Here is a 25,509-nt window from a genome sequence, read left to right as displayed (position 1 = left end):
TGCCCAGCTGTGCCCAAGGAATGGAAATGAGCTTGGAAGTCAGGTATTCTGACACCAAATCCCTCGAGAACGAATACCTTTTAATTTTAGTGTCACTACTTAGAAAATAATTTTGAAGCAGCGTATAGACACAGTTGTTTCTGTTTGGTATAGTTTTGAACTTGAAGTGAATTACATCTTCCTTTAAAGGGGGGCCACTTTCTACTTCTCTGTGAAATAAGTCAAATAATTACAAATTGATAATAAACATGTCTGAACTTTCTTCTCTGACCAAAAGAGAAGAAAAGAGTAAAAAATAAAAATTAAAAAAAAAAAAAAAAAGAATCTCTTATATACTGACTGTTAAGTCCTTGGTTAGGAAAGCATTTTCTCTGGGTACTTTCTGGACTTTCCCAGGGCCGGTACTTCTACTGATGCACTGTTAGAGAAGAAGAGAAATATTATTTGGTTGACCTAAAAGATTTTAATATAAAACTTCTCAAGCGAATGTAAACATAACTGAGTACCAAAAAAAAAAAAAAATTTTCCCCAAAGCAACGGGAGAGTGCATGGAGGGTATTCACTCGTTGATCTAGTCCACAAATACTTAACAATCTCCACTGCATGCCCGGAACTGGAGCGAGGGATGAGGAAGGACCACTCCCTACCCTCAAGGAGCTTCAGTCTGAAAAGGGAGGCGGCTATGTATACAGATGATGGTGTGTAATGCTTGATGCTGGGAGTACAGAAAAGAGGTGCCTGGTCTGCAGTGGGAGGTATGGGATGGGGGCAGGGAGGGTGCAGAGGAACACATCTGAGCTGAATCTTAAAGATGAGTTGGGGATGGCCAGGGGAAGGGCAAGAGAAGGCTGCACTGGCTGGGCTAGCTGGGCGACAAGGTGACAGGTGGCTTTAGCCAGAGTGGCCCCGACTGGAGAGGGGGCCCTCAGAGACCCAGGGCTCCAGGAAGCTTCCAGGAACTTTGGTGAACCTGATCATATCAGCACTTTGGGGCAAAGGTCACAGATATATTTTAGTATCTCAGCATGTGATCTGTGAGTGTCTGAGCCCTGCAGTGTTTTCTGCTCCCCTCTGTGCATCCACTGGAGAAAGGCCATTTTGGTTGTTAATTTCCCAATACAGATACTGCAAATGCAGGCAGTGAGCTTGGTTTTAAGGATCCTCTATTTTAGGGGTGCTCAAACTTGTCAGCACTCCTGATTCCATAATTATACTTTGGTGGGAGGGTGGGATGGGGTGGGTAAAACCACTTAAGAGACGCCATCCAGTGCAGGATGGCACAGCTGTACCTTGACCAAGTCTTCCAGAGTATGAATGGACTCGTCCACGGCAACCAGGTAGTGCAGCTTTGGCACGTGGTCTATTATGTTTTGAATCACTCTGCAGACCCAAAGGGAAAATCGTCAGCAGAGGGAAAAAATAAACCAAAAAGTGCAGTGAAGTAGGATTCACTGACCGCCACCCCAGGGGCCAGGCCCGGGGTTTGGTGATGTAGTCAGTGATCTCGCTTCATTTTGCAACAAGGTCAGGGTTGGGTAACGGTCTGCACTCTACAGACGAGGAAGCTGGTGAAGAGTTAAGTGATGTGTCTTGGGCTGAAGCACTTCTGGGAAGGCGTAAGGTGGGTGGGTGGGGATTTGAAGCCAGGTCTGTCTGGCTCCAGATTTGCCCGGACTTCAAGCCTAGCTGAGCCCCACAGGACCTGCGTGGATGAAGTCCGCTCGCCCAGCGGCTTATCTGTCTCACGGCCGTGCTTTGGGGTGGATGTTTCACAAAGCGAGACGCAGATTCAGAGAAGCTGTGGCTCCATAAATCACACAGCGTGGGATTAGCTTCGCTTTCCTGCCCTGGGTTCATAATGAATGATTACCGGGGGAGGGTATATCTCAGCGGCAGAGTGCACGCCGAGCATGCACGGGGTCCTGGGTTCAGTCCCCAGTACCTCCCATAAAAATAAGTAAATAATTAAGCCTCAGTACCTCCCCCCTTAAAAAAAAAATGAACGATTGCCAACATTTCTGAGCACATAACAAATGAAAGGATCCCAGAGAAACAGCAGTGAGGTCTGTCACAGGACTGGCCATTCTAGCTACATCTTACCTTCCTTTTCTGTCAAATGAAAATAAAAGAAATGCACCTGTCTAAACATCTGGGCACATTTGTTTTATATTACTTCTCAGAATACTTCCTCTTTTAGCATCTTTCTTTGTTAAGTATTTGACCATCTTCAAGAAACCTGTAGGAAAAAACTGCTACCCAGTGGGTTTGAGTCCTTCTGTAACGGGAATAATTTAAGACTCAAGGACTGCGCCAGAAATTAACACAATGTTGTAAGTTGACTATATCTCAATTAAAAAAAAAAGAATCAAGGACTAATGCTAAGTCTTTTTTTTAAATAACATGTAATTCTTTCACATCTTTGAAACCTGGTAACGTAGTAATATAAAATCTCTGCAGAAAAGAAGCCTCACTTTGTCCAGGGTAAATGGAAGCGATCTAGGTTTTGTGTGGAGTCCGAAGCTTAGACAATTTAGGGGATCCTTCTTTGAGAACAATAATAAAAATTAAGTTTAGGGAGATGAAAAGGATCCACACAGGGGAGGGGCCCTGAAGTTTAAGCTTCGTTGTTTCCCAGTAAATCTGTAAATCTGCCTGGGGTTGAGACTAATTGACTAGTGGCTGGTGGATGAGAGAAGGAGGGGGAGTTTAGGAACTGGAATCCCAGGGAAGTGCTGAAACTGCCCCCTTCTGTGGGGTGAGCCCGGCGGAGGGGGCTACAGAATAAAGCCCTGGAACGTGAAATGCAGACTTGATGAACCACAGATAAAGTGAACCCTCTCTGACCTAGTGTTTAAGTCAGTGTCTGCAAAGAAGGGTCCTCGGGCCTGTCTGAAACAAGGTGGGGATACTCTGTGAGTGTGAGAAACACGTGTTAACTTCACCTACAATTGCTCAAAACAAAGCAAAACAACCCCCCCCAAACTGCCCCCAAAACAAACAAACAAGTAAACTTCCTGTTTAGAGTCCACAACTTTCTGGAATTCACATTGGTGGGCTGGACATATCACTCTCATCTGGGACAAAGGACCAGGTCCCCAGAATGCACAGAACGAGTTCTCTTCCCAAACTGGACGACGTGCTGCTCAGCGGATAAGGTTTCTGGAAGGTGAACCTGGGTTTGTCAGAACTGTGGCGCTTTTACATGATGGACACAATTCCAGCAGGTGCAAAGTGAGGAAAACGAAAATACCTTCTGCTGAGGGTTGTTGTGAAGAACGAGTACTATAGTACGGGAAGGGTCTCGGCGCTTGGTAAGTGCTCAGTAAATGCTCACTCATAAACAAACACGGTAGTCAGTTCATGCTGGGGAAGTCATGTCTCCGGGGGAACACTTACCCTGCTAGATCAAGAACATGAATTGCTGGAACCACATTTGTTCCATCTCCAAAAACTGGTAACGCGGGGACCTCACCCAACCAAGCCATCTAGAGGAAAGAAAGGCAAAGACGCGTGTTCCCCCAGTTACGTGCGCATGACTATTACAGCTCCAGACAGAGCCCTAGACGGGGGCATCCAAACCACCTGTCCATCTGATGAAGTGATTGCCTCGCTGACGTTTGGAAATCAGTTCTGATGAGCTTTAGCTGCTGACCAGATCCTGTCAGGAGGAAATAAAAAGTGCAACCCCAGGGCTGAAATGCTTTTCCAGAAATCTATAATCTCAGCATCTTCAGTCATCACCCCATGTTAGCTACACAGAAAGACAACACTTTAGTAGGCATGATGTCTTTAGTTCTCACAAAAATGAGAATTCATGTTAAAAATTACCCCCACTGTAGACTAAATGCTTAGTCGATAAAGTAGCTTTTCAGGATCTCACACTTCTGATGAGTCCCTGAGCCTCAAATCCTTGTCTTTTCTCTTCATTAAGTTTTTCAGTGAATAAATAGACAGACTGGGCACTGTTTAACTGTCAAGGACTAGCTTATTTTAAATTGCTTTTCAAGAGTGAAAGAGGTAAGGGTAGGGTCCACAGCAGACCACCGGGTCTTGTGAGATATTTTGGACTTTGGGAAACCATTTAAGGGTTTTAAGCAGTGACATCACATTATAAGATTTGCTTTCCTTGCCTTGTGAAGGAATGACGGGAAGTAAGAGTTTAAATGGAGAGATGGAGGCCATGACATGTGCGGACTAGCCTGTGGTGGGGAGCTGGGGGCATTGCTGGGTTGCAGAGAAGAGAGATATTGAGGAGGCTGACTCTGCAGGACTCGGGGATCTCGTGATGGATGACAAGGAGGGAGGAGCTGGGTTCTGGTTGGTGCAGGTGGGTGGAAGGTGGTCCTATTTTCTGGGATGGGGCCCTGGAGGAGCTGCAGGTTTGGGGGAGATTGTATGTCCAGTTTGGATTTGTGAAACATCCAAGTTGAGGTGCTGAATAGGCAGCTGAGTCTACAGAGGTAGAACTAAGGGGAGAGAGTCCCACTGGAGACTTAGGTTTCAGAGTCACTGGCATCAGTCATGGGATTGAACAGCCCAGCCCAGGGAAAGAGTGTAGATGCAGAAGACAGGGTCTAGGGCAGAGGCCTGGAAGGCCAGCGTTCAGTGGTTAGGTAGGTAAAGAGTATCTGGGCACGGATGGTGAGAAAGAGCTTTCTTTAGCTTATCCTCATCAGCTGTCATATCTCTCACTGTTAAAAAACCAACCAGCCAAGCAGGGAGGGTATAGCTTCGTGGCAGAGTGCATGTTCAGCATACACGAGGTCCTGGGTTCGATCCTCAGTACCTCCATTTAAACAAACAAACCTAATTACCTCTGCCCCTACCAAAAATTAAAAAATTTTAAAAAACAACCAATCAACCAACCAACCCTTTCCTGACTACACTTCTAGCTCCTGCCTTTTTTCTCTGCCCCACTTTAGAGCAACATGTCTCGAAATATTTCTTTATTCTCACCATCTCCACTTCCTCTCTTCCCCCTTCCTCTTGAATCCACTGCTATCAGGCTTTTGTCCTACCCAATATCCAGGTCAATTCTCTGGTCTCATTTGATTATCTGCCCTATGTGACATGGTTGGTCATTATTTCTTTTTAGAAACACTGTTTTTGCACGTGGATTTTTCCACACTCCAGCCTTGATTCCCCTCTTACCACACTGGGCACCCACTCCTCAGCCGCCTTTCCTGACACCCTCCCAGGCTCCTCATACATCTCCAACTGTCGGAGCATCCCAAGACTCAGTCCTCAGACCTCTTCCCTTCTCCATATTCATTCTCTAGGTGATGTCATCCAGTCCTATGGTTTTAAATACCACTCATATGCTGATGGCTCCCAAGATTCCCTCTCTAGTCCTGACCACCTCCACGATCTCCAAACTCATCCGTCCAACTCCCTCCCTGCTCAGTACCTACCCTGGGATGTCAGCCATCTCAAAGTTAACATGTCTAAAGTGGAGGTCCTGGACTTCCCGATGATTGCCCAATGCGCCCTAACCTATTCTATTCCTTGTTCTCCCCATCTTGGTAAACGGCAACTCCATGCTTCCGGTTACTCAGACTAAAATCCTTAAGAGTCTTCTTTTCTTCTTGTCACTCTTATATCCAAGCTTTGAACCAATCCCATTGACTCCACTTTCAGAACATGTCCCAAACCCAGTCTCAGTATCTCCACCCAGGTCTTAGGCACTACCCTGCCTGCTCCTGCTCTTGCCCCACTAGAGAACATTCTCAACTCAGCAGAATAACAGAGTTACCCCTTCAAAGGTTATGACAGATCTCACCACTTCTGTGTTTAAAATAGTCTGATAGTTTCCCAATCCACTCAGAATAAGTGGTCGTGGTCTGGGCTCCACTTGACCCCTCCATCGCCCCATGACCACGCCGCCCACCATCCTCTTCTGCTGGAGCCGTGCTGGCCTTCTCGCTGCTCCTCAACGCAGCCAGCACACTTCTGCCTCGGTTCTTTGCTCTCCCAGCGCCCACTGCCTTTCCCCAGGAAGGAAATTAGCCAGTTCCCCCACTGCCTTTCACTTTCTGCTCAAATGTTACATCATTAGAAAGGCCTTCCTCAACCAGCATATGTAAGACATGACCTCCCAACCCTCCCCTGGCACTCTCTTTATACCTTTCTCTGTTTTCCTGTTTCCCAGATTATTTTCCAGCATCTGAAATACTCTGCTTACTGGCTAACTTGTTTACTGCCTAATGCTCTTCTCCACCCCGCTAGAATGTAAGCTCCACAAAGGCAAGGACTTTATTGCATAGCTGTGTTCCCAGTATCTAGTGGTTTCTGGCACATGGTAGGCACTCGATCAATGTTTGTCTCACGAATGAAAGGAGATCCATCCTTTTCTTTATCATTCTGAGAGTGGTGAATACAAGAAAAATAGGTGGTTACGTTCAACACCCAGTATATAACCTTCAAATTGTGTAACTTTACTGCAAAACACTTTTAAAAAATCCTTACAGTCATGGAAAAGTCATACCTTAAAAAAAGTATGTAAGATGCCTCCTTCCATTCCGTACTGAAGTCCAGCAGCAACCACATAAGTGGCGAATTTTTTGACCTATTGGATAAAATATAAGAAAAAAGCTAAGTGTATTATTACGAATCTCATTGAATCAGATTATTTTAGTGATTATTTTAAATGATCATTTTAGTAAGTCTTATCCCCTCTTTCAAGCACCTAATGTATTATTATTTAGGATAGAAAAGAGTATCCATTAAAAGGGGAACTCAGCCCCACCCACAGTATTCAGGAATAGCTCTGACCACTATTAGAATTTAATTGGGACTCTTAATTAAATGAAAGCCAGTATTTATTCTTTGTGAAACTCAACACCTCTAAGCACTAGGCTGGGCCCCTAGGAGCAAAGGAAGATGTAAAAGTCTGTCCTTCCATGATATTTTAATTATCTATTAAGGGAGGTAGACATCCATGAAACCACGGAGTTTGGTAATGGGCCTTCATAAGAGGATTTTAATAGAGATGGAGCGTTACTTCATCCAGGAGGAGTAATTTAGGTGCTGGGAGAAGTTGCCTCAAAATACAACTCTTCTTAATGTCATCAAAGTACTGGCAGCTACGTTGTGGAGAAATGGGCTTTCTCGTGTTCTGGGAAGCCGAAGGCAGAAGGAATACTTAGGGAGACCTGATCACTGATTCGCTTCCTTTAATGCCCTCCTCCTTCATAGTCCAATAACCATGTGGCTTTGATGATGTTTATTGTAAAAATCCAGAGAGACTCAAGGAATGGTTGGTACAATTTTTTCTGGATTGCTGATGTGAGGTCCAGGTACAAAAGGTGCAGCGACCAACAGAGATCTATTTAGATTCTATTAAACCTTTGACTTCACAGGCCACCCCACTTTGGATTTTTAATCTTTGGTGAATTAAATTGGGAATTTATTCTTAGCTGAGAGAGTGTGATTTGTGAGTGTATGTGTGTGTGACTGGCCTCTTGCTAATGCATCACCCAGTGAGAACACTGCAGTTGGTGTCAGAAGTAGAATTATCAGTAAAGACACCCCCCTCCCACCCCATCACCACTAGGATTAGATTTGGGGAGGTTGGATGTTGGTAAGTTGAAGAGAGAATCATTGCTGAAGATGGAGCCCTGAGTGGAGACTGGGAAAGCCCTTGGTCTGAGTGGGGTTTCTGAGGAGGAACCACGTCACTATAATTGATCTAAAGTCCTGTACATCTGGACCAAGTGGGACAAGGGCATGTGACCCAGCTCCCTGGTTTTTCCTAACTGTCCGAGGGAATGTGATCAGAGAAAACTCTCCAGAGGACTTGAAAAGCCTATGAACATGAGGTAGTTCTGGGGATCCTCTCAAGTCCCAACCAGGCGGGGGTGCTGTGGCTTTCCGAGAAGAAATGAGATAACCAATGAGGTTTCAGATCGAGGGGGTGGGTGGGAGAGTGGAGCTGAGAGATGAGGAGCAGGCTACAAAACAAAGGGAATAAAATAGAGGCCAAGGTTTTAGATGTGGGTTGGGGGGAAGGCAAACAAGTCAGATAGGCCTGTCTTCATTCGTCGTCCCTGATAAAACAGTCAAGGAGGAAACTGGCTCCCATTCAAGATTCTGAGTTGCTGGTAGCTTTGTTTGGGCTGGATCTTGTCCCTTCGGGAGTATTCTGAACTGAGACTACAATTTGAACAAAGTCATCGAAAACTAAACTGGCTAAACTTTAGTGTTTCCCACTGTCCTTAAACAGATACATGCAACTTTTGTTCTTACCAACATAGTTTAAAGGAGGTCAGCTGACTGTTCTCACCCTGGGAGACCAGGGACCCTTTCGGAGAAGTGGAGGAGAGGGTCTGGGAGGGGACAGCATGGAGTACTCTGCCCCAAACCAATCATTCTCTGGGCAGTTGTTGCCTGTGACTTTCACCGGCAGTGAAAACAAGATGGTGGCATTAGCCTAGACAAGGGCCAGAGAGGAAGGCCAGAGTCTGGCTGGCTTGTTTGAATTTTGGTGAAATCATATCCCACATTTGGGAATCTGATAAGGTCATAAACACTAAGTTATGGGGAAGAAATTTATTTTTACTTTCTGTAGCGAAGTCATCAAAGAACGCAAAAATGGGGATACACATATTGGACATTTTAGTGTAATCAAGATTACAGATATTTGTACTTGACCTTTCAATGGCTGGTCTGTTCTTGTTTGAGAAGAAAACCGCTGCAATATACCACTCACTGTTTGATACAGTGATAAAAAATAAACAGAGCATGTTAACAATTTTAAGAGTTTATTTGAGCAAAATTGATTTGAATTGGGCAGGAACCAATCTAGCAGAGAGAAAGGGGCTCTGAGGAGTTATACAAAATGAAAGACTTTTCTGGGCAGAAGTGAGTGGGAGCAAGGAAATCGTAACAGGACAAAAAAATAGCAGGTGGTTAGAGGAAAGTTCCTTTCCTTCAGCGGCTGGCTGGGGTCCAGCAGGTGGTTTACCTAACGAGTGCTGGTCAGGTGACTCCTGATTGACCGTTTAAGACCCCCTTTCTGGGTGAGCTGAAACTGTAATTAAGTCTCCATTTTGTGATGTGGGGCTCAGTATACGCAACTCTATTTTGGGCCTGTTGTCTTGTTTTTGACAATAAACAATATATAAATAAACTTGAAACATAAAATTGCAATTCCAATGTGTCATAATCCACAGACACAGGGGACGTTGGGTCTGGTGGAACCTATACAATGTGAGATCTATACAGGCATCGAGAATTTTTCTACATAAACAACTAAGAAGTCTGATCATTTTTGGTATTAATTCTTAATCAGCTTTTGGTACTGCAGTCTGGCAAATTGCTGAGACTATGAATATTTGTCTTTATCTGAAGATATAAGAAAATGATGTTAACTCCTAACACTACCCTTGACTTAAGGCAAACAACAATACTGGAACGCAAGTGTGACATTGTGATTTAGAGTAAAAATATATATATATTTAGTCTTCATCCTCATTTCTGGACAGAGCTGCTAAAACCATTGAAACTTCCTAAGCAGTGAGGGTGGTAAAGGTGTCTTATGTCTGGCTAATGAGGTGACTTTCAGACCTCACTTAAGGATGGAAGAGCCAACCATGTGATGAGAAGGTTGGATCCCTCAGCTCCCCCTCCTCCAGGGAGGGGAGAGGGCATGGAGAGTGAGTTCAGTCACCAATGGCCAACGATGCAATCAATCATACCTATGGAATGAAGACTCCCTAAAAATTCAAGAGGAGAAGGTTCAGAGAGCTTCCGGTTTGGTGAACCTGTTGAAATTTGTAAAGAGTGGCATGCCCGGAGAGGGCAAAGAAGCCCCGGAGCTTTCCCAGTACCTGGCCCCATGTCTCTTCCATCTGGCTGCTCCTGAGTTATAATCCTTTTATAATAAACTGGTAATCTAGTAAATACAATGCTTCTCTCAGTTCTGTGAGCTGATCTAGCGAATTAGTCAAACCCATGACAAAGTCATTAGAACTGCCAATCTATAGAAGTTGATCAGAAGCACAGATGACAAACTGGGCTTGAGTCTGGCGTCTGAAGTGGATGGAGCAGTCTTGCAGGACCGAGCTCTTAACCTGTGGGATGTGACGCTATCTCCAGGTAGACAGCATCAGAATTCAGCTGACCTACAGGAAACCCAGTTAGTGGCCGAGAATTGCTTGGTGGTATAAAAACTCTGCCCCCAGCACAGGTTGGAATTGGGTCCAGAACCTTTATAAGGAAAATGAAGAGTATCCCTCTTCTGCTCCAGGTAATACGATGATTAAAAAAAAAAATCTAATACTTACCCTACTACAAACACCTAGAAGTGCCTGAATTATCCAATAATACCCTAGGGGTGGCAGAATTCTCAAGAAAATAAGAGATAGCCCCAGGGGCCAAAAGCGGAGACTTGAAGAGGCGTGGTGAGAGTGGACGGCGCAGCAGCCCGGGGAAGTTGATGGTCTTCATTTAGGAGCGTGGGTTTTTAAGGCCGCATGGTACTCGGGACAAAGCATCTAATCTGGTGAGGTTAAGAATTGGACCACAATAAGGAAGGATTCATTCACAACAAAATGGTGAACTAGAAAAAACCAAAATCCACACTGTGACAGAAGGAGGTAACATGGAAACTCCTCAAACCAAGGCAAGGTTTTAGGGGGGAAAAAAGAAAGCTCCCCAGAGGATTCTAAACTTGGCCTTGTACTTGTCTTTCAAATTTAAATTAACCTGCTGAATCCCGGGATCCCAGGGCCAAAAATTTAATGTAACAAGCTGTTTTAGACAGTGAGACACCAGGGGCATTTTATAGAGGCTGATACAACCCCCACCCCCAACTTCTGTCCTTTGAAGCACCAGTAAAGGAACACCACTGGGGTGAGGGTGGTGACTTCATGGTAACAGGTGAGTCCTGGCTGAGAGCACAGCACTGTCTGTCAAGCCAATTATAAATGAGAGCGTATTCTCAGTGTGAAGTCCCGTTTCACACAGACCACTCTGCATCCTGAGGTCTCCCAATTTGACATCCTTGAGACTTTTATAGCAGTACTCTTAGAAGACAGACTTTGCACTAGTCCACTTTGCCCTAAGAACCTATTTACATACGTTTTTAGGGGTGATGATGAGTCATAAAGAAGCGGATGTTGACAATTTAAAGAGATGCTATTTTTAAAAATCCAGGAAAAAAAATTACAGGATTATTTTGGATTGGAGATTTAGAAACCACAAGAAAAAATTGTTTATTTTTAAAAACTTTGCATTTTTTGTAATTAAAAAAGCATACTAAAGGTGAACTCACAAATCAAAACATACAAACTGTGTGAGGGAACAATCCAGCATGAGTGACTTGCATTGCCTTCAGAAAGTAAACGAGTAGAGATTAAAATAAATGTTTGAAATGATGAAAAAAATTAAGAAACGGGGAAAACAAAGGAAAAGAACAAGATGATGCTGATAAAGAACAGGCAGGTGGTAGAGCAAGGAAGAGAGAAGGTGGCTGCCTCAGGGAGACGGGGGGAGGGAGAGGAACCCAGCATGGCTTAGCCTCCCTCCCTCCTGCATTCGTCTGAGCCCCGCTCAGAAGAGCTGGGAGCAGAGAAATTTAAAATTAAATGACAGACTGATGGCTTCCATATTAAATTTGTCTTGAGCCTTGGTAAGAACTAGAAATAATTTCATTAAGACTTGAGAATGGTCTGAAAAGCTGTGGACTCGGCTAGAGATAATGTCCTAGTGGTAATTATTGAGAAACAAATAATTGCATAGTTTCACTCCTTTAGTGTCTTGAAAGGGTTATAAGAGGATGCCTAGAAGTGAATAGCCAAGAATTTAACATTATTTCAAAGAGAAAAGGATAAATTCATTTCATAGTGGGGAATTTTTTTAGTATACTCCATTTCAGTAGTTGATAGATTCAGGAGACTCCAAATTAGTAAAATTTGCAAAACACCGTTAAGAAACTTGACCTAAGTAGGTACATACAGAACTCTGCACAGTTTGAGATACACAGGTTTTTCAAGTCCATATGAAATTTAAAGACAAACAACTGGCCATGTGTTATGTAGCAAAACATCTCACCAAATACTACAGTAGGACCAACATCACACAGGCCACAATGTGTATCACCATAAAGCAATTAAATTAGCAATGAACAACAAAAAGATAATGATTTCTCCATATATTCGGAAATTTAAAGACAACTTCTCAATAACTCACAGGCCAAAAAAGAAGTTACAATAGACTTTAGAAAATTTTTAGAAATTAATGATAATGAAAATACTATTCAAGGCATTTCAGAACTTGGGGGATGCAGCTAAAAGCACACTTGGTGGCAAACTTACGGCATTAAGTGCTGATATTAGATAAAAAACAAAGACAGAATATCAATAAACTTAGCATCTAACTCAAAATGGCATAAAGTCAAATTAGAAGGAAGACGTAATAATAGAGAAATTAGTGAGTCAGAAAACAAAGCTATAAAGAGAACACAGTAAAATCTACTTCTTAGATAAGAACAATAATATAGTAAAACTAGTTAAGATTTATCAAGAAAAAGGACAATGAGACACAAGGAAATAGCATTACTGGAGTCTAAGGGGCTGAAAGGGACATCCATTTTCCTTTCGGAGTTCTGAAGTGAGAAATTCTTAAAAGACAGATGGAGTTCAAAGTACCGTTTTATTATGGATGTGGGTTAGGCTGGGGAACATGCCTTAGGTGAACGGTGATGAGGCACTTCCTAATCCTGAACCCTAGAACACGACAAACTTCCACATCCAGGCTCAGGCAGCACAAGAAAACTACAGACGATCGCATATGGAGAGGGTCCCTGTCAGACCTAGGGCAGTAACAGGAAAGAACGCAGTTTGCAGCAATAGCAGAACCTGAGAGAGACGAGAGGGAGGCGGGGCCAACGTAACACGGCCACGCCCTCCAAAAGCCCACCAATCGGGTAACTCGCTCAAGCTTCGTGATGCGCGTAAGGGGCGGTGCAGGAAGGCAGGCGTAATTAGGGACTTAGAAACTTAAGACTTCCCCACGGAAACCAGACGCTTGAGAAGGGAGTGATGCCCCCTACAAATATTAGTTCTGAAAAGGGGGACCTAATTACAAATGTAGATTTTAGAAGTCAATCGTAAGAAGGGGGAGAGTATAGCTCAAATGGTACAGCGCATGCTTAGCATGCGAGGCCCTGGGTTCAATCTCCAGTACTTCCATTAAAACAAAAACAACAACAACAAATAATAAACAAACGAACAAACCTAATGACCTCCCTTCATGCAAAATTTTTTTTTAAAAAGTCAATCATAACAGACTGATGGGTACATTCATGCCAATTAATTTGAAAATTTAGCCAGAAGGCCTAATTTATTGCTCTGAAACCCCAACACTGTCTTCACATAGTCTAAGATACTTTTGGCAAATTCTACCAAGTACTTAAGGGATGCGCCCAATTTCATACAAATTGCAGAGAATCGTAAATTTTGCTCCTTAATTGTACTAGCACAGTAGCAGCATGACACTAAAACCAGAAAAAGACTGTATGACAAAGGGAGATTATAGGCCAATCTCACTTGCCAACTCAAATTATTAGTGCCAAGATTTTAAATGTGACCTTATTAAAGCAAATGCAGAAACGTTTTTTATTAAAAAATTATCATGAGCAGCTTGATCAGAGAACATAAGCATCAAAAGCCAGTGGAATAATTATTACAACAAATTTCATAAATTGCCACTGAGATTTGACAGGTTTGGTTCTTTTTTTCAGGGACCCCACACACAACAGATACTTGGGGACCACTTAATGATTTAAATGGTTTTTGCAAACACATGGGCAGTGCTGGGTAATTCAAAATACTAATTAAAGTCAATATAAGCTGTATTTTTAAATATAATATTTTAAAATATTCTGAGTAATCATTGTGATTCATTGAACAATGGACATACCCAGTTAAAGCCACATTCAGTGTTAGGCATCAGAACTATTTAGGCAACTTGTGTAATTATTAGGGCTCCCTCTTGCCTCAAAATACTAAATATGTTCATCTTCTTGTGTTTGTAATATAGCATATAAATATAAATGTGATTGCTGCAGATGTGGTAACAGTAGATGAACAGCAGATGAACAGGAGTGCAGAGACCACATCTGCTTTGTTCGTGGCTGTGAGGCCAGCTCTTAGCCATAGTGCACAGTAGGATCTTAACGGATATGGGTTAAATGGTTCCTTTCAAGTTTCTATCTTCTGGATGAAAAACACTAAGGAAAGAAGGGTACCTGAGATGACCAGCTTGGTCAGATCAACCTTATCTTATTAACCGTTCAGAAAAAAGTGATTGAGAAAGCTCTTTTTAAGATTAAAAAATTGATTTTTAAAAATACAATTTTGATTGTATCATTTAGAGCATGGGGCATATTTAATGTTTTTAGAATGAAAAAGATATGAAGATGATATTTGTCCTTTTTTTTTTTGAGTAAATGTAGATTTATTTAGAGAGATACACACTGCATAGAGTGTAAGGCAAGAGAAAGGCAAGGGAAGAGGTGTGGGAATTGGGTGTTCAGGTTAAAGTAAAAGTAGGTGCGGGCTGTCTCCGAAGGGGAGGGAGCGAAAATGGGCCAAAATTTGTCCATGTTAAACTATCATTCACATCAACTACTTTGTGTGTGATCATGCGTTCTCAGCCAGTGAATTAGACATAAATGATCAAGAAATCATGGACTTTCTATTTGGGGCACTATCTGAAGTTTAATAAAATAATATAGTTGGAAGAAATTTAGACTGTCTAGTCCACCCCCTTTATTCTACTTATTTTAACTCCAAAAGTTAAATGACTTGGCTAAGGCCATAGGTTAATGGGTATAAAGGAGATTAGAATAACTAATCTCATGTTTTTTCCTTCAAATATTTTATACTCACAGTGTTTGTATCGCCAAATTAAAAAAGAAAAAAAATTAATAGCACAGAGTTTGGGGACAAGAGTTCCTACTGTAATATCCTCTGAGACCACTGGGTGTCGTCTTAGAACTATAATTACACATCACTACTGTGGGGCTTCTGATAGTGGGGACGATGTAGTGGATGGAACCTTTAGAGGTGTTGAGGTTCTATATAAATTCTACATAAGTTAAATGAGGATGATGATAACAGCACCTAATTCACAGAATTTTGAGTGTTATATATGAGATATATGAGGATTACACGAGGTACTGCAAGTAAAAACGCCTAGCACAGTGCTTGGCACATGGTAAGCAAGCCCTCAATAATTTTTAGCTGTTACTCATCACCAGGGCATTCCTGTCATCTATTCTGATAAAATATAGGAGAAATAAAACAACTTTATAATATATGGGCATCAAAATGATGCATTTTGCTGTAACAGAAGGCTGATAAGCTATTATTTTTGTTCACAGGAACTTCTCAGCTATAGCTGTGTCTTAATAATTAGTGACCATGGCTGTGTCAAGATCTATGGAATGATGGAGCTTTGGAGTCAGAGAAACAAAAAACACACAAAAACACAAAACCCACAGGCTTTGTTGTCCGATAGATCTACCGTTGTTGTAAGGAGTAGATCAGACAAAACCAAAACCAAGAAGTGCTTGTTAGGGAGGGTATAGCTCAAGTGGTAGAGCACATGCTTCATGTACAAGGTCCTGGGTTCAATCCCCAGTACCTCCTCTAAACACAAATAAATAAATAACCCCCCAATTACCTCCCTCTTCCAAAAAACCAAAAAAAAAACAAAAAACAAAAAAAAAAAACTAACAAAAAAAACCCAACAAAAAAACCCCAAGAAGAGCTCAGCATAGTGCTCAGTAAATCCTAGCTATGTTAACTTGAGCGAGCTACTTAACTTCTGGAAGCCTCTATCTCTTATTTGTAGGATGAGGTTAATATGCACTTTTCAGAGTTATTGTAAGAAACAAATGACATAAAGGGAAAATGCAGTTCCCTCTGCCCCATTCCCACTGTGTTATTTGCCTCTTCTGGACCAAGGATCTCTTTGGACCTACAGACCCCTTGGTAGGTAAGGGCTTGAGCTCTGCTGGGGACCCCATACAAGGCTTTCATCTTAGGGGCCTGGACCAGAACTTTGGCCAGGACCTGGGACAGTGCCTCTTGGGGTGAGCCTGAAGCTCGGATGTCTGTGCGTGTAAGGACAGAGAAACCAAATGCAGAGATGTGGAGCGAGGAGCGAGCTGAGATGATGTACGTGAAGCACGTGGAGCACCCTGGCCATGCACAATGTAAGCACCCCAAAAAGAGCCTTTCTTACCCCAAATGTTCTACTTCTTAAGACTTACGTTTTTCCCACACTTGAGAACCATTTTTTCAGCGTTTATGTGGTCCAGAAAATTAGGGTGGTGCTTTCTTCTTCGATAATCCTCTTCAGTAAATGGAACCTCTGAATCATCCTATGAAGGAAAGACCAGACCCCCATGTTAGAGCTTCGTAAACTTCTAAGCCCAAAGATGCTCGAGCAACTATGTTCCTTTAAGCTCAACTAAAACATTCTAAAAACCACCGCTTATTTTTACAGTGATTGAATTTTCATGAAAATGTTTAGCTAGCCAAATTTTATCATTTAAACTTAATTTAAAGAAAATTTAAAAATTTAAATGTCTTCTTTGGTAGAGACAGTGACAGGTTGTTACTGCAGTCCCATAAAGGCATTAAATAACCCATTTCTGAGTTTGAGATTCGTAAATGATAGCCACTATATATAAAAAAAGATAAAAAAAGACAAATTTCTTCTGTATAGCACAGAGAACTATATTCAGTATCTTGTAATAACCTTTAATGAAAAAGAATATGGAAACAAATATATGTGTATACAGACATGACTGGGACATTATACTGCACACCAGAAATTGACACAATATTAACTGACTATATTTCAATAAAAATAAACACATAAATAAATAACCAATTTCCTAATTTTTAAATCTAAATTTTGGGTTTTTTTCTCTTTTCCACACTGTGCCTTTTCCTGAAATCAACCCCATGCTAATCATAACATACCATGTGTAAGTTTCTGCCTCAGGCTTTAAAAACTGGCTTCATCAGATAAGATGAAATATCTGTCTGCCCTAAGAATCAGGAATGAAAAGCACTTCCTGACAGTCCATTGAGCTGTTCATCATGCTCAGCCTCTCCACAACTCACTCTCCTGTCTAACCCCATGGAGTGACAGTTAAAGGAAAACTTCCCGGAGAATCAAAAGGAGGAATTGAGATCCATGATACAGAGTGATTTCCCCCCAGTCCACCCAGATTTAGAGGTCCTACTTGGAGTGGGATTTTTAAAATACGGAGTTCAATCAGGAGCCTTTCGATCACATCACACTGGTCTACGTAATCAGCCCAGAGCACTTGAGTCCAAGGCTTACATGAAATTAACAACCGAGGCAGAAGAAACACAAGGATGAGGACCCTGAGGTAGAACAATTGTTGGCAGGTTGGAGAAATTGGAAGAAGGGCCGTAATTATTGGAGCCAAGCTGGAAATTGGTGGAGGATGAGGTAGGCAGCAGTCAGGGTACCACGTGGCTTGTGGACCATGTGGAGGAGTTTCCATTCATTCTAAGAGCGTTAGCAGGCATGGAAGGGTTTTAGGCATTTTAAACAGGACTGTAATATGATCTAAATTATATATATTTTACTTAATTGTTTTAAATTTTACATTTATTTTTTCCCCTTTAACGGAGGCACTGGGGATCGAACCCAGAGCTCTACCACTGAGCTATACCCCCCAGCCCTAAATTATATTTTAAGCAGATCACTTAAGCAGTTTCCTGGAGACTGGATTGGAAGGAGGCAATGGCAGGCACCCGTGCCAAGGCCATTCTGATAGTCCCTAGACACAAAGAGAACGAGATGGATTTAGGAGACATTTGGATGATGAATTAACAGGCTTTACCAGAGGGGAGGGTATAGCTCAGTGGTAGAGTACATGCTTAGCATGCACGAGTTCCTGGGTTCAATCCCCAGTATCTCCATTTAAAAATAAATAAACCTAACTAACTACTATATATAAAATAGATAAACAACAAGTTTATACTATACAGCACAGGGGACCAATTCAGTATCTTGTGGCAGCCTATAAAGAAAATGAATATATGTATGCATACATACGGCTGAAACATTATGCTGTACACCAGAAACTGACACAACATTGTAAATTGACTATACTTCAAAAAAAGGATGCAAAAATAAGGAAATAAATAAATACATGTATACATATATACATACATACATACATGTAATTACCTCTTCCCCCCCTTAAAAAAACCCACAGAATTTACCAACGAATCGACTGATGTGTGGAAGGCAGTGATGTAATTTACCAACGAATTGACTGATGTGTGGAAGGCAGTGACGTTGAGTAACTGAAATGGTGGTGATGCCATGTTCATAAATCAGTGGATCTCTTAAACATACCCAGTGGCTCATAGGTAGGGCTGCCAGTTGAAATAGAGGACACCTAGCTAAATGTGAATTTCAGATAAACAAATGAATATTTCTTCAAGTATGTCTTAAGTATGTCTTAAATAGTGCATGAGATATACTGATGCTAAAAATTACTTGCTGTTTATCTGAAATTCAAATTTAACTGGGTGTCCTATGCTTTTACTTGCTAATTCTGGCGTCCTACCCCCACGGGGCCTGTAATCAGCTTTGCCTTCAGGATGGATGAAGTCCTAGCATTTCCCAAGCCCTGGTGAATATGACACAGTGGCCAGCTGCCCACCTGACTTTCCTGCTCCCCGTGACCAGCTGCCCGGGACCCCTCTTCGGAAGCCTGCCCCTCCCTCAGTCCTCGCGGCTGAGACTGGAATGGTCACACTCCAGGTGACCTGGCTCGCTGGCCACAGGTCTGGACAGCCAGTCAGTCTCTCCCCAGATGTTCTGAGCCTGGGAGTGACAGGAAACGGGAGGTCCTTCTCTCTGGCCAGCTGCCACTGCAGCCCAGAAATTCAAGCCAGCCTGGGCTGCAGTTGTCACCTCCGTTGCAGGTTGGGACAGAGACCCAGTTTATACATTTCGAACCTTTGTTGCTCACTGGTCCTTGGGCTGTGTTCCCTTTAGTCCTTAAATTTCACTTGTCACAAATAAACAACCAATAAAATATATTTTAAACTTGTGTCTTTCATATAGGTTCTAATTTCCTACAACTATTTGTATCATTTGCTTTTCCAATAAGTGATGAGTCTCCGTTTTGTCGGCATCACATCAAGGACCCTCTCGTTCCTGTATATTGATGTCTGTTAACATTCTTGGAAACCGCCTGCCTTATGCACATCTCATTACACAAAGAGCTCGTTGAGACCTTATTCTCCCAGGACTTGAAGAACTGACTCTGCAGAGTGACCTTCCTTCTTTAAGGACACTGGGTGAATCTGTTTTAAGACTCTCTGTTGGACCCTCTTTTTAAGTGGCCGTTGTGTCTGACCGCCGTTCGGATCACCTGCCGGTCTCTCTTCCCACTTGGTTATTATGTGTGATGACTGGGCTATTTGGTTCAGTCAGTGTCACCTCTGGTCACCTTTCTTTACTCAATATAAAAAAAAACAAATACATAGCTATACTTTTAAAACAGATACTAAGGGGAAAAAACCCATATATATTAAGATTCTCCTACTTATTAAAATTATGTAATACAAATGAAAATATTCTATTATATGCATCCTTCTTTTGTGTTAAAACTGCTTTATATACAGTTTTGTATTTGTTTAGGTGCTTTGGGCTACAAATAACAAAAAACAAACTCATTTTTTAAATTGAAGCGTAGCTGATTTACAATGTTTCAGGTATACAAAAAAGTGATTTGGTTATACACATATATATATATATATCTTCTTTTTCAGATTCTTTATAGGTTATTATAATATATTGAATATAGTTCCCTGTGCTGTACAGTCGGTCTTTGCTGTTTATCTGTTTTATATATAGTGGTGTGTATCTGTTCATCCCAAACTCCCAGTTTATCCTTCCCCCTCTTTCCTCTTTGGAAACCATTTGTTTTCTATCATCTGTGAGTCTTTCTGTTTTGTAATAAAGTTCATTTGTGTCATTGTTTTAGATTCCACATATAAGTGATATCATATGATATTTGTCTTTCTCTGTCTGGCTTACTCCACTTAGTATGATCATTTCTAGGTCCATTCATGTTGCTGCAAATGGCAATATTTCATTCTTTTTATGGCTGAGTAATACTCCATTGTGTATATATATGTGTATATATATCACAACTTCTTATCCATTCATCCGTCGATGGGCATCTAGGTTGCTTCCATGTTTTGGCTGTTGTAAATAGTGCTGCTATGAAAATTGGGGTGCATGTATCTTTTTGAATTAGAGTTTTCATCTTTTCTGGATATACGCCCAGGAGTGGGATTGCTGGATCAAATTCAAAATAGCCTAAGCACTGAGGGGATTCATTATTGCCCATGAATAACGTTCCACAATCAGGCACTGTGTGATGGGCATCTTCTCTGCCCTCCAGGTGCCCTCTTAGCTCTACCTGCCTCAGTGTGTGGCCGTCCCCTCCCAGCTCACAGCAAGACTGGCAGCATCAGTTCCACAGGTCACATCCAGGCATGACAACATCCCCAGAGGGACAAAGGCTGCATCTTGCTTGAAGTCTCTCTTAATCAGTGATGAGCCCTTCCCAGCAATTGCCTGGCCCACTTCCCTCTCTGACTGGACCCACTGACTTCCTGGGCACAGAGCTGGACCACACATCCCAGGCTCTCTGGCATTTGGATGTGGCCACATGACTGGGTTTTAGTCAGAGGGATTTGTAGAAGCGATGCACACATCTTCCAGGCCTGGCTCATAAAGCTGCTTGTGCATCACTTTTGTGCTTCTCCCTCTCCACAGGCTTGATGGAGACGTGCTCGGTGGCCCCGAGGTCATTCTGAAAGGTGGCCCAGCCATCCAGTGGAAAGAGCCTGGGTCTCAATTCAGAGTTGGGAGGAGACTTATTCATCAGGAACACCCGCTGTACATTTTATATGAGCAAGAAATAAACTTCCACTGTGGTTAAGACAGCCTACGTTTGGGGATAGTTTGGTGGTTACACCCTCAAATCCCAGAACTGGGTTGCGTGCCCACCCTTAGCCAATCGTTGGCAAGGGGAATGGGGCTACCATGGCTTGTCTGGATTAATTGGGATTTTCCCCGGGAGCTGGGGCTGGAGACCTCCTTCCTCGGGTCTCACAGACAGTGTGGACACCTGAACATGTGAAGATCCTGCTGGGAAGACAGGAGGATGGCTATGTGACAGGAAACTGGCAGCATCTGCGCCAATCTAGGACTCATTTTTGTCTTTTGAGTCACATAACGAAGTCATGGCCTTTTCATAAGCTCAACTGATTTCAGTGAACCAGGAAGTATCAGTCAGGATCCTGGCAAGAAACAAACAGCACACCCAAGGTAGGTAATTTGAGGAGGGTTCAATAATAGGGCTATTTACAAAGATGTGGGCAGGTGGAGGGAACTCACACACGCCCTGGAGCCAGCAACAGGGCGCTCTGCACCACTCCTACGTCCCAAAGTGTAGAGGGAGCAGGTGAGAATTGGGACCTAGAGGTGAGCAGGGTGGAGAGGGCTTCCCGGCAGGTGCAATGACTGCGGTTGATGGGTTCAGCCTGCCAGCAGCATCAGCAGAAGGGAGTTGGGAGGTTAATTCTCTGATCTCACTCTTCTCATTTCCCCCACCCTCTCACTGGTACTCCACAATGGCCAAACCCAATGGGAGGCAGAGGGCAAGGATGCTTGCTGATCTAGACTGGGAAGTCAGAGCAGGGTGCAGAAGAGTGGAGGTTGGATGTGAATGGAAAGATGGAGAATATCCAATACACGTCATTATTTTTGTGATGCTCAACTTCTCACAGCTGGGGGATCTCCCTCTACCCTCTCTGCACAGCTCATGACATCTCTGAAAATATCTTGGCTTTCTAGCATCAAAAATATGTTGCAGGCATACCCAGAATTTTATTGACTCGAGACATGAAATCAGGTCCCTCCCACGGTGTCCTGGAGTTAGTTTTGCTGGAAAGCAGTGTTAGAGACGCATTTGTGGTCCAGGGATGCCCAGAAGGGCTGTGAGTGGGCTGTTTTTCATGACAGAGTTGAAGATGTATCTTTCTTAGAGTCATGAGTTCACAATGATTTTTCCCAACTTATCTTGTCAGTGTCCCCGACTTTTCTCAAAACAGGTTTCATTGGCTGTTGAGATTTCCTATGATGGTGACAAGCAGAGAGGAGAGGTTCTAGAGAGGATTTCCTGTGTTCCCCAATCTCTGACACCCACCAGCATCTCTGTCCATGGATTTTTATAAGACATTGTTCATATCATTCTAACAACTTCCTCTTTCTTCCAGCTGGATTCTGTTACTTGCAACCAAAAGTCCCTGATTCCAACTGATGCCAAGATCTTCCTCTGCTCTACATCCTTCGATTAATTTGTTGGGGACAAGCCTGCCTTAAGAGCAGTTTGGGCTCAGTTTGCTTCCCCACCTCCCTAGAAGGGGAGCCAGTAATCTCTACGGCCAGACTCTAAGGAAAGCTACACCTTCAGGCTTGAAACTTCTATTCCGATCACGACTTCATCTGGAGCCGTGAGCATCTCTGGGGAAAGGTATTCATAGGTGTTAAAGGAAGTCGTTACACAGTTGCACTCAAATGGTCTCCTTCAATGTTTGTGCTGACCTGTGTGTTTGGAGCATCCCAGATCCTCGGAAGTTCTGTCCTAAGATTTAGATGAGCTTAACTGATAATTACAGACCACCTGTGATTTTAACAAAAATCCCAGAACCGAGCATTCATGAAACTGTTAATTACACAGGGAAAACAGAAATTCCATTTGGGCTTTCTTCTGCTCCAGGGTGCTTCTACTACATTTTATTTATTTGCAGACTTTTTACATGAAAATAATTTCAAATTTACAGGAAGGCTGCAAAAATAATCGAGAACCCCTAAATGTCTTTTACGCAGATTCACTAATTTTTAACATTTTGCCACATTCTCATTCTCTCTCTATTTATATGTATATTTTAAGGACAAATAAAAAGTAAAAATAAGAGGCTTAAGCCTCCCTATTGAACATAAGGGAAGAGACATCTCTCTTTTTCCTTAGAGTGTTATACTTTAGAAAGCTTACCATTGTTAAGTTCTTTCTCTGCCTCTTTGAAATGTGTGTGAGTCTTTTTAGAAGCTAAAATAAGCCTCCTGCCGGCTTTACTACCAAGAAATATCTTTCTGGATCTGGGAGATATCTCTCTGAAATGTAAACAGGGAGACAGTGGCCCTATCTTCCAGTTTCTCCAGGATGGTAGGAGCTTACCTTTGGTGGAGCCTAACCTTGCTCTAAGTCACAAAACTACTTCCTGTCATAAAGATATGAAAGGTTTATTTTTCCTCTGGATAAAGCCCATTAACAAACACACACGATCACCCCAAGCACTCAGTGGATCTAGGACAAACTATGTGTGACAGGTGGTGCTGTTAAGTCCTCTTACTTGAGAACTAGAAACAATAACTATAAACTAACTCATGGAAACATGTATCTAATGGATTGTATCTGCTCGGCTATATAAAAAGGGGAAGACAGTCTCTTCAGCAAGTGGTGCTGGGAAAACTGGACAGCAGCATGTAAATCAGTGAAGTTAGAACACTCCCTCACACCATACACAAAAAAACCTCAAAATGGCTTAAAGACTTAAATATAAGACAAGATACAATAAATCTCCTAGAAGAAAACATAGGCAAAACATTCTCTGACATAAATCTTAGCAATGTTTTCCTAGAGCAGTCTACCCAGGCAATAGAAATAAGAGCAAAAATAAACAAATGGGACCTAATTAAACTTACAAGCTTTTGCACAGCAAAGGAAACCATAAGCAAAACAAAAAGACAACCTATGGAATGGGAGAAAATATTTGCAAATGATGCAACTTGTCAGGCTTAATTTCCAAAATACATAAACAGCTTATACAACTTAATAACAAACAAAAAACCCAATCCCAAAATGGGCAGAAGACCTAAGCAAGCAATTCTCCAATGAAGACATACAAATGGCCAATAGGCACATGAAAAAATGCTCAACATCACTAATTATCAGAGAAATGCAAATCAAAACTACAATGAGGTATCACTTCACATCAGTCAGAACGGCCATCATTCAAAAGTCCACAAACAATGAATGCTGGAGAGCGTGTGGAGAAAAGGGAACCCTCCTACACTGTTGGTGGGAATGTAGTTTGGTGCAGCCGTTATGGAAAATAGTTTGGAGATTCCTCAAAAAACTAAAAATAGACTTATCATATGATCCAGCAATCCCACTCTGGGTACCTATCCAGAGGGAACTCTAATTTGAAAAGACACATGCACCCCAATGTCCATAAAAGTGCTATATACAACAGCCAAGACATGGAAACAACCTAAATGTCCATGGACAGATGACTAGATAAAGAAGCTGTGGTATATTTATATAACGGAATACTACTCAGCCATAAAAAAGTATAAAATAATGCCATTTGCAGCAACATGGATGGACCTAGAGATCATCATTGTAGGTGAAGTAAGCCAGAAAAAGTAAGAAAAACACCACATGATATCACTCATTTCTGGAATCTACAAAAAAAAAAGGAAAACAAAGGACACTATGAACTCATCTACAAAACAGAAACAGACTTACAGACATAGTAAGCAATCTTATTGGGGAAAAGAGGGTGGAACGGGATAAATTTGGGAGTATGAGATTTGCAAATGTTAGCCACTATATATAAAAGTAGATTTTAAAAAGTTTCTTCTGTATAGCACAGGGAAGTATATTCAATATCTTGCAATAACCTTTAATGAAAAAGAATATGAAAATGAATATATGTATGTATAAGCATGACTGGGACATTGTGCTCTACACCAGAAATTGACACATTGTAACTGACTGTACTTAAATTAAAAAAAAATTTTTTAAAGGTGAGACTTCCCTCTAACTTTTCCATCTCTTAGCGGACCATGCGTGATGTGTATGACGTTCTGGTTTGATGCTTGCTCAGTAGTAAAGCTGTTTTCTCTCTCTACTTCCTTGTGGAGAGATTTTCTAAGTTGGGTGAACATTTTGCTTTTAATTATATTTCCTCAATTGTATATACATATTATTAATTTTTTTGGAACCATTTTAGAGTAGGTCGTATCCAATATGCCCCTTTTCTCTTAAATTTTTGTGTGTATTTCCTAAGGACATTCTCCTATGTAAACTTAGGACAGGAAAATTCATAGTACAGGAAAGCTCAGGAAATTTAATATTGATACGTTGATTTTATTCAACCTACAGTGCAAGCTCCAATTCTGTCAATTGTCTTAATCATATCCTTTATATCATTTTTTTCCCTCCAGGATAGAGTCCAGTTCAGGACCATGTATTACACTGAATTGTCATATCTCTTTAGCCTTCTTCTTCTAGAACAGTGTTTCAGCCTTTTTTGTCTTTCATTGTCATTTTTAAAAGAAGATAGGCAAGTTATTTAA

General features: G+C 41.9%; 1 protein-coding gene across 1 annotated transcript in view; it reads right to left on the bottom strand.

Moving 5' to 3' along the window:
• AK7 (adenylate kinase 7) overlaps positions 1-25,509 on the bottom strand; it is a 66,745-nt gene that overhangs the window by 21,656 nt on the left and 19,580 nt on the right. Inside the window, exons 5-9 of the mRNA XM_014558813.2 lie at positions 16,280-16,390; positions 6,485-6,565; positions 3,397-3,485; positions 1,290-1,380; positions 341-418 (exon numbers count right to left, since the gene is read on the bottom strand). Of these exons, the coding sequence (XP_014414299.2) occupies positions 341-418; positions 1,290-1,380; positions 3,397-3,485; positions 6,485-6,565; positions 16,280-16,390 (450 nt within the window). The remainder of the gene's footprint in view (positions 1-340; positions 419-1,289; positions 1,381-3,396; positions 3,486-6,484; positions 6,566-16,279; positions 16,391-25,509) is intronic.

The sequence above is a fragment of the Camelus ferus genome, chromosome 6 (genome assembly GCF_009834535.1).
Source record: "Camelus ferus isolate YT-003-E chromosome 6, BCGSAC_Cfer_1.0, whole genome shotgun sequence".
NCBI lineage: Eukaryota > Metazoa > Chordata > Mammalia > Artiodactyla > Camelidae > Camelus > Camelus ferus.
This window is presented reverse-complemented; position numbering and strand designations above follow the sequence as displayed.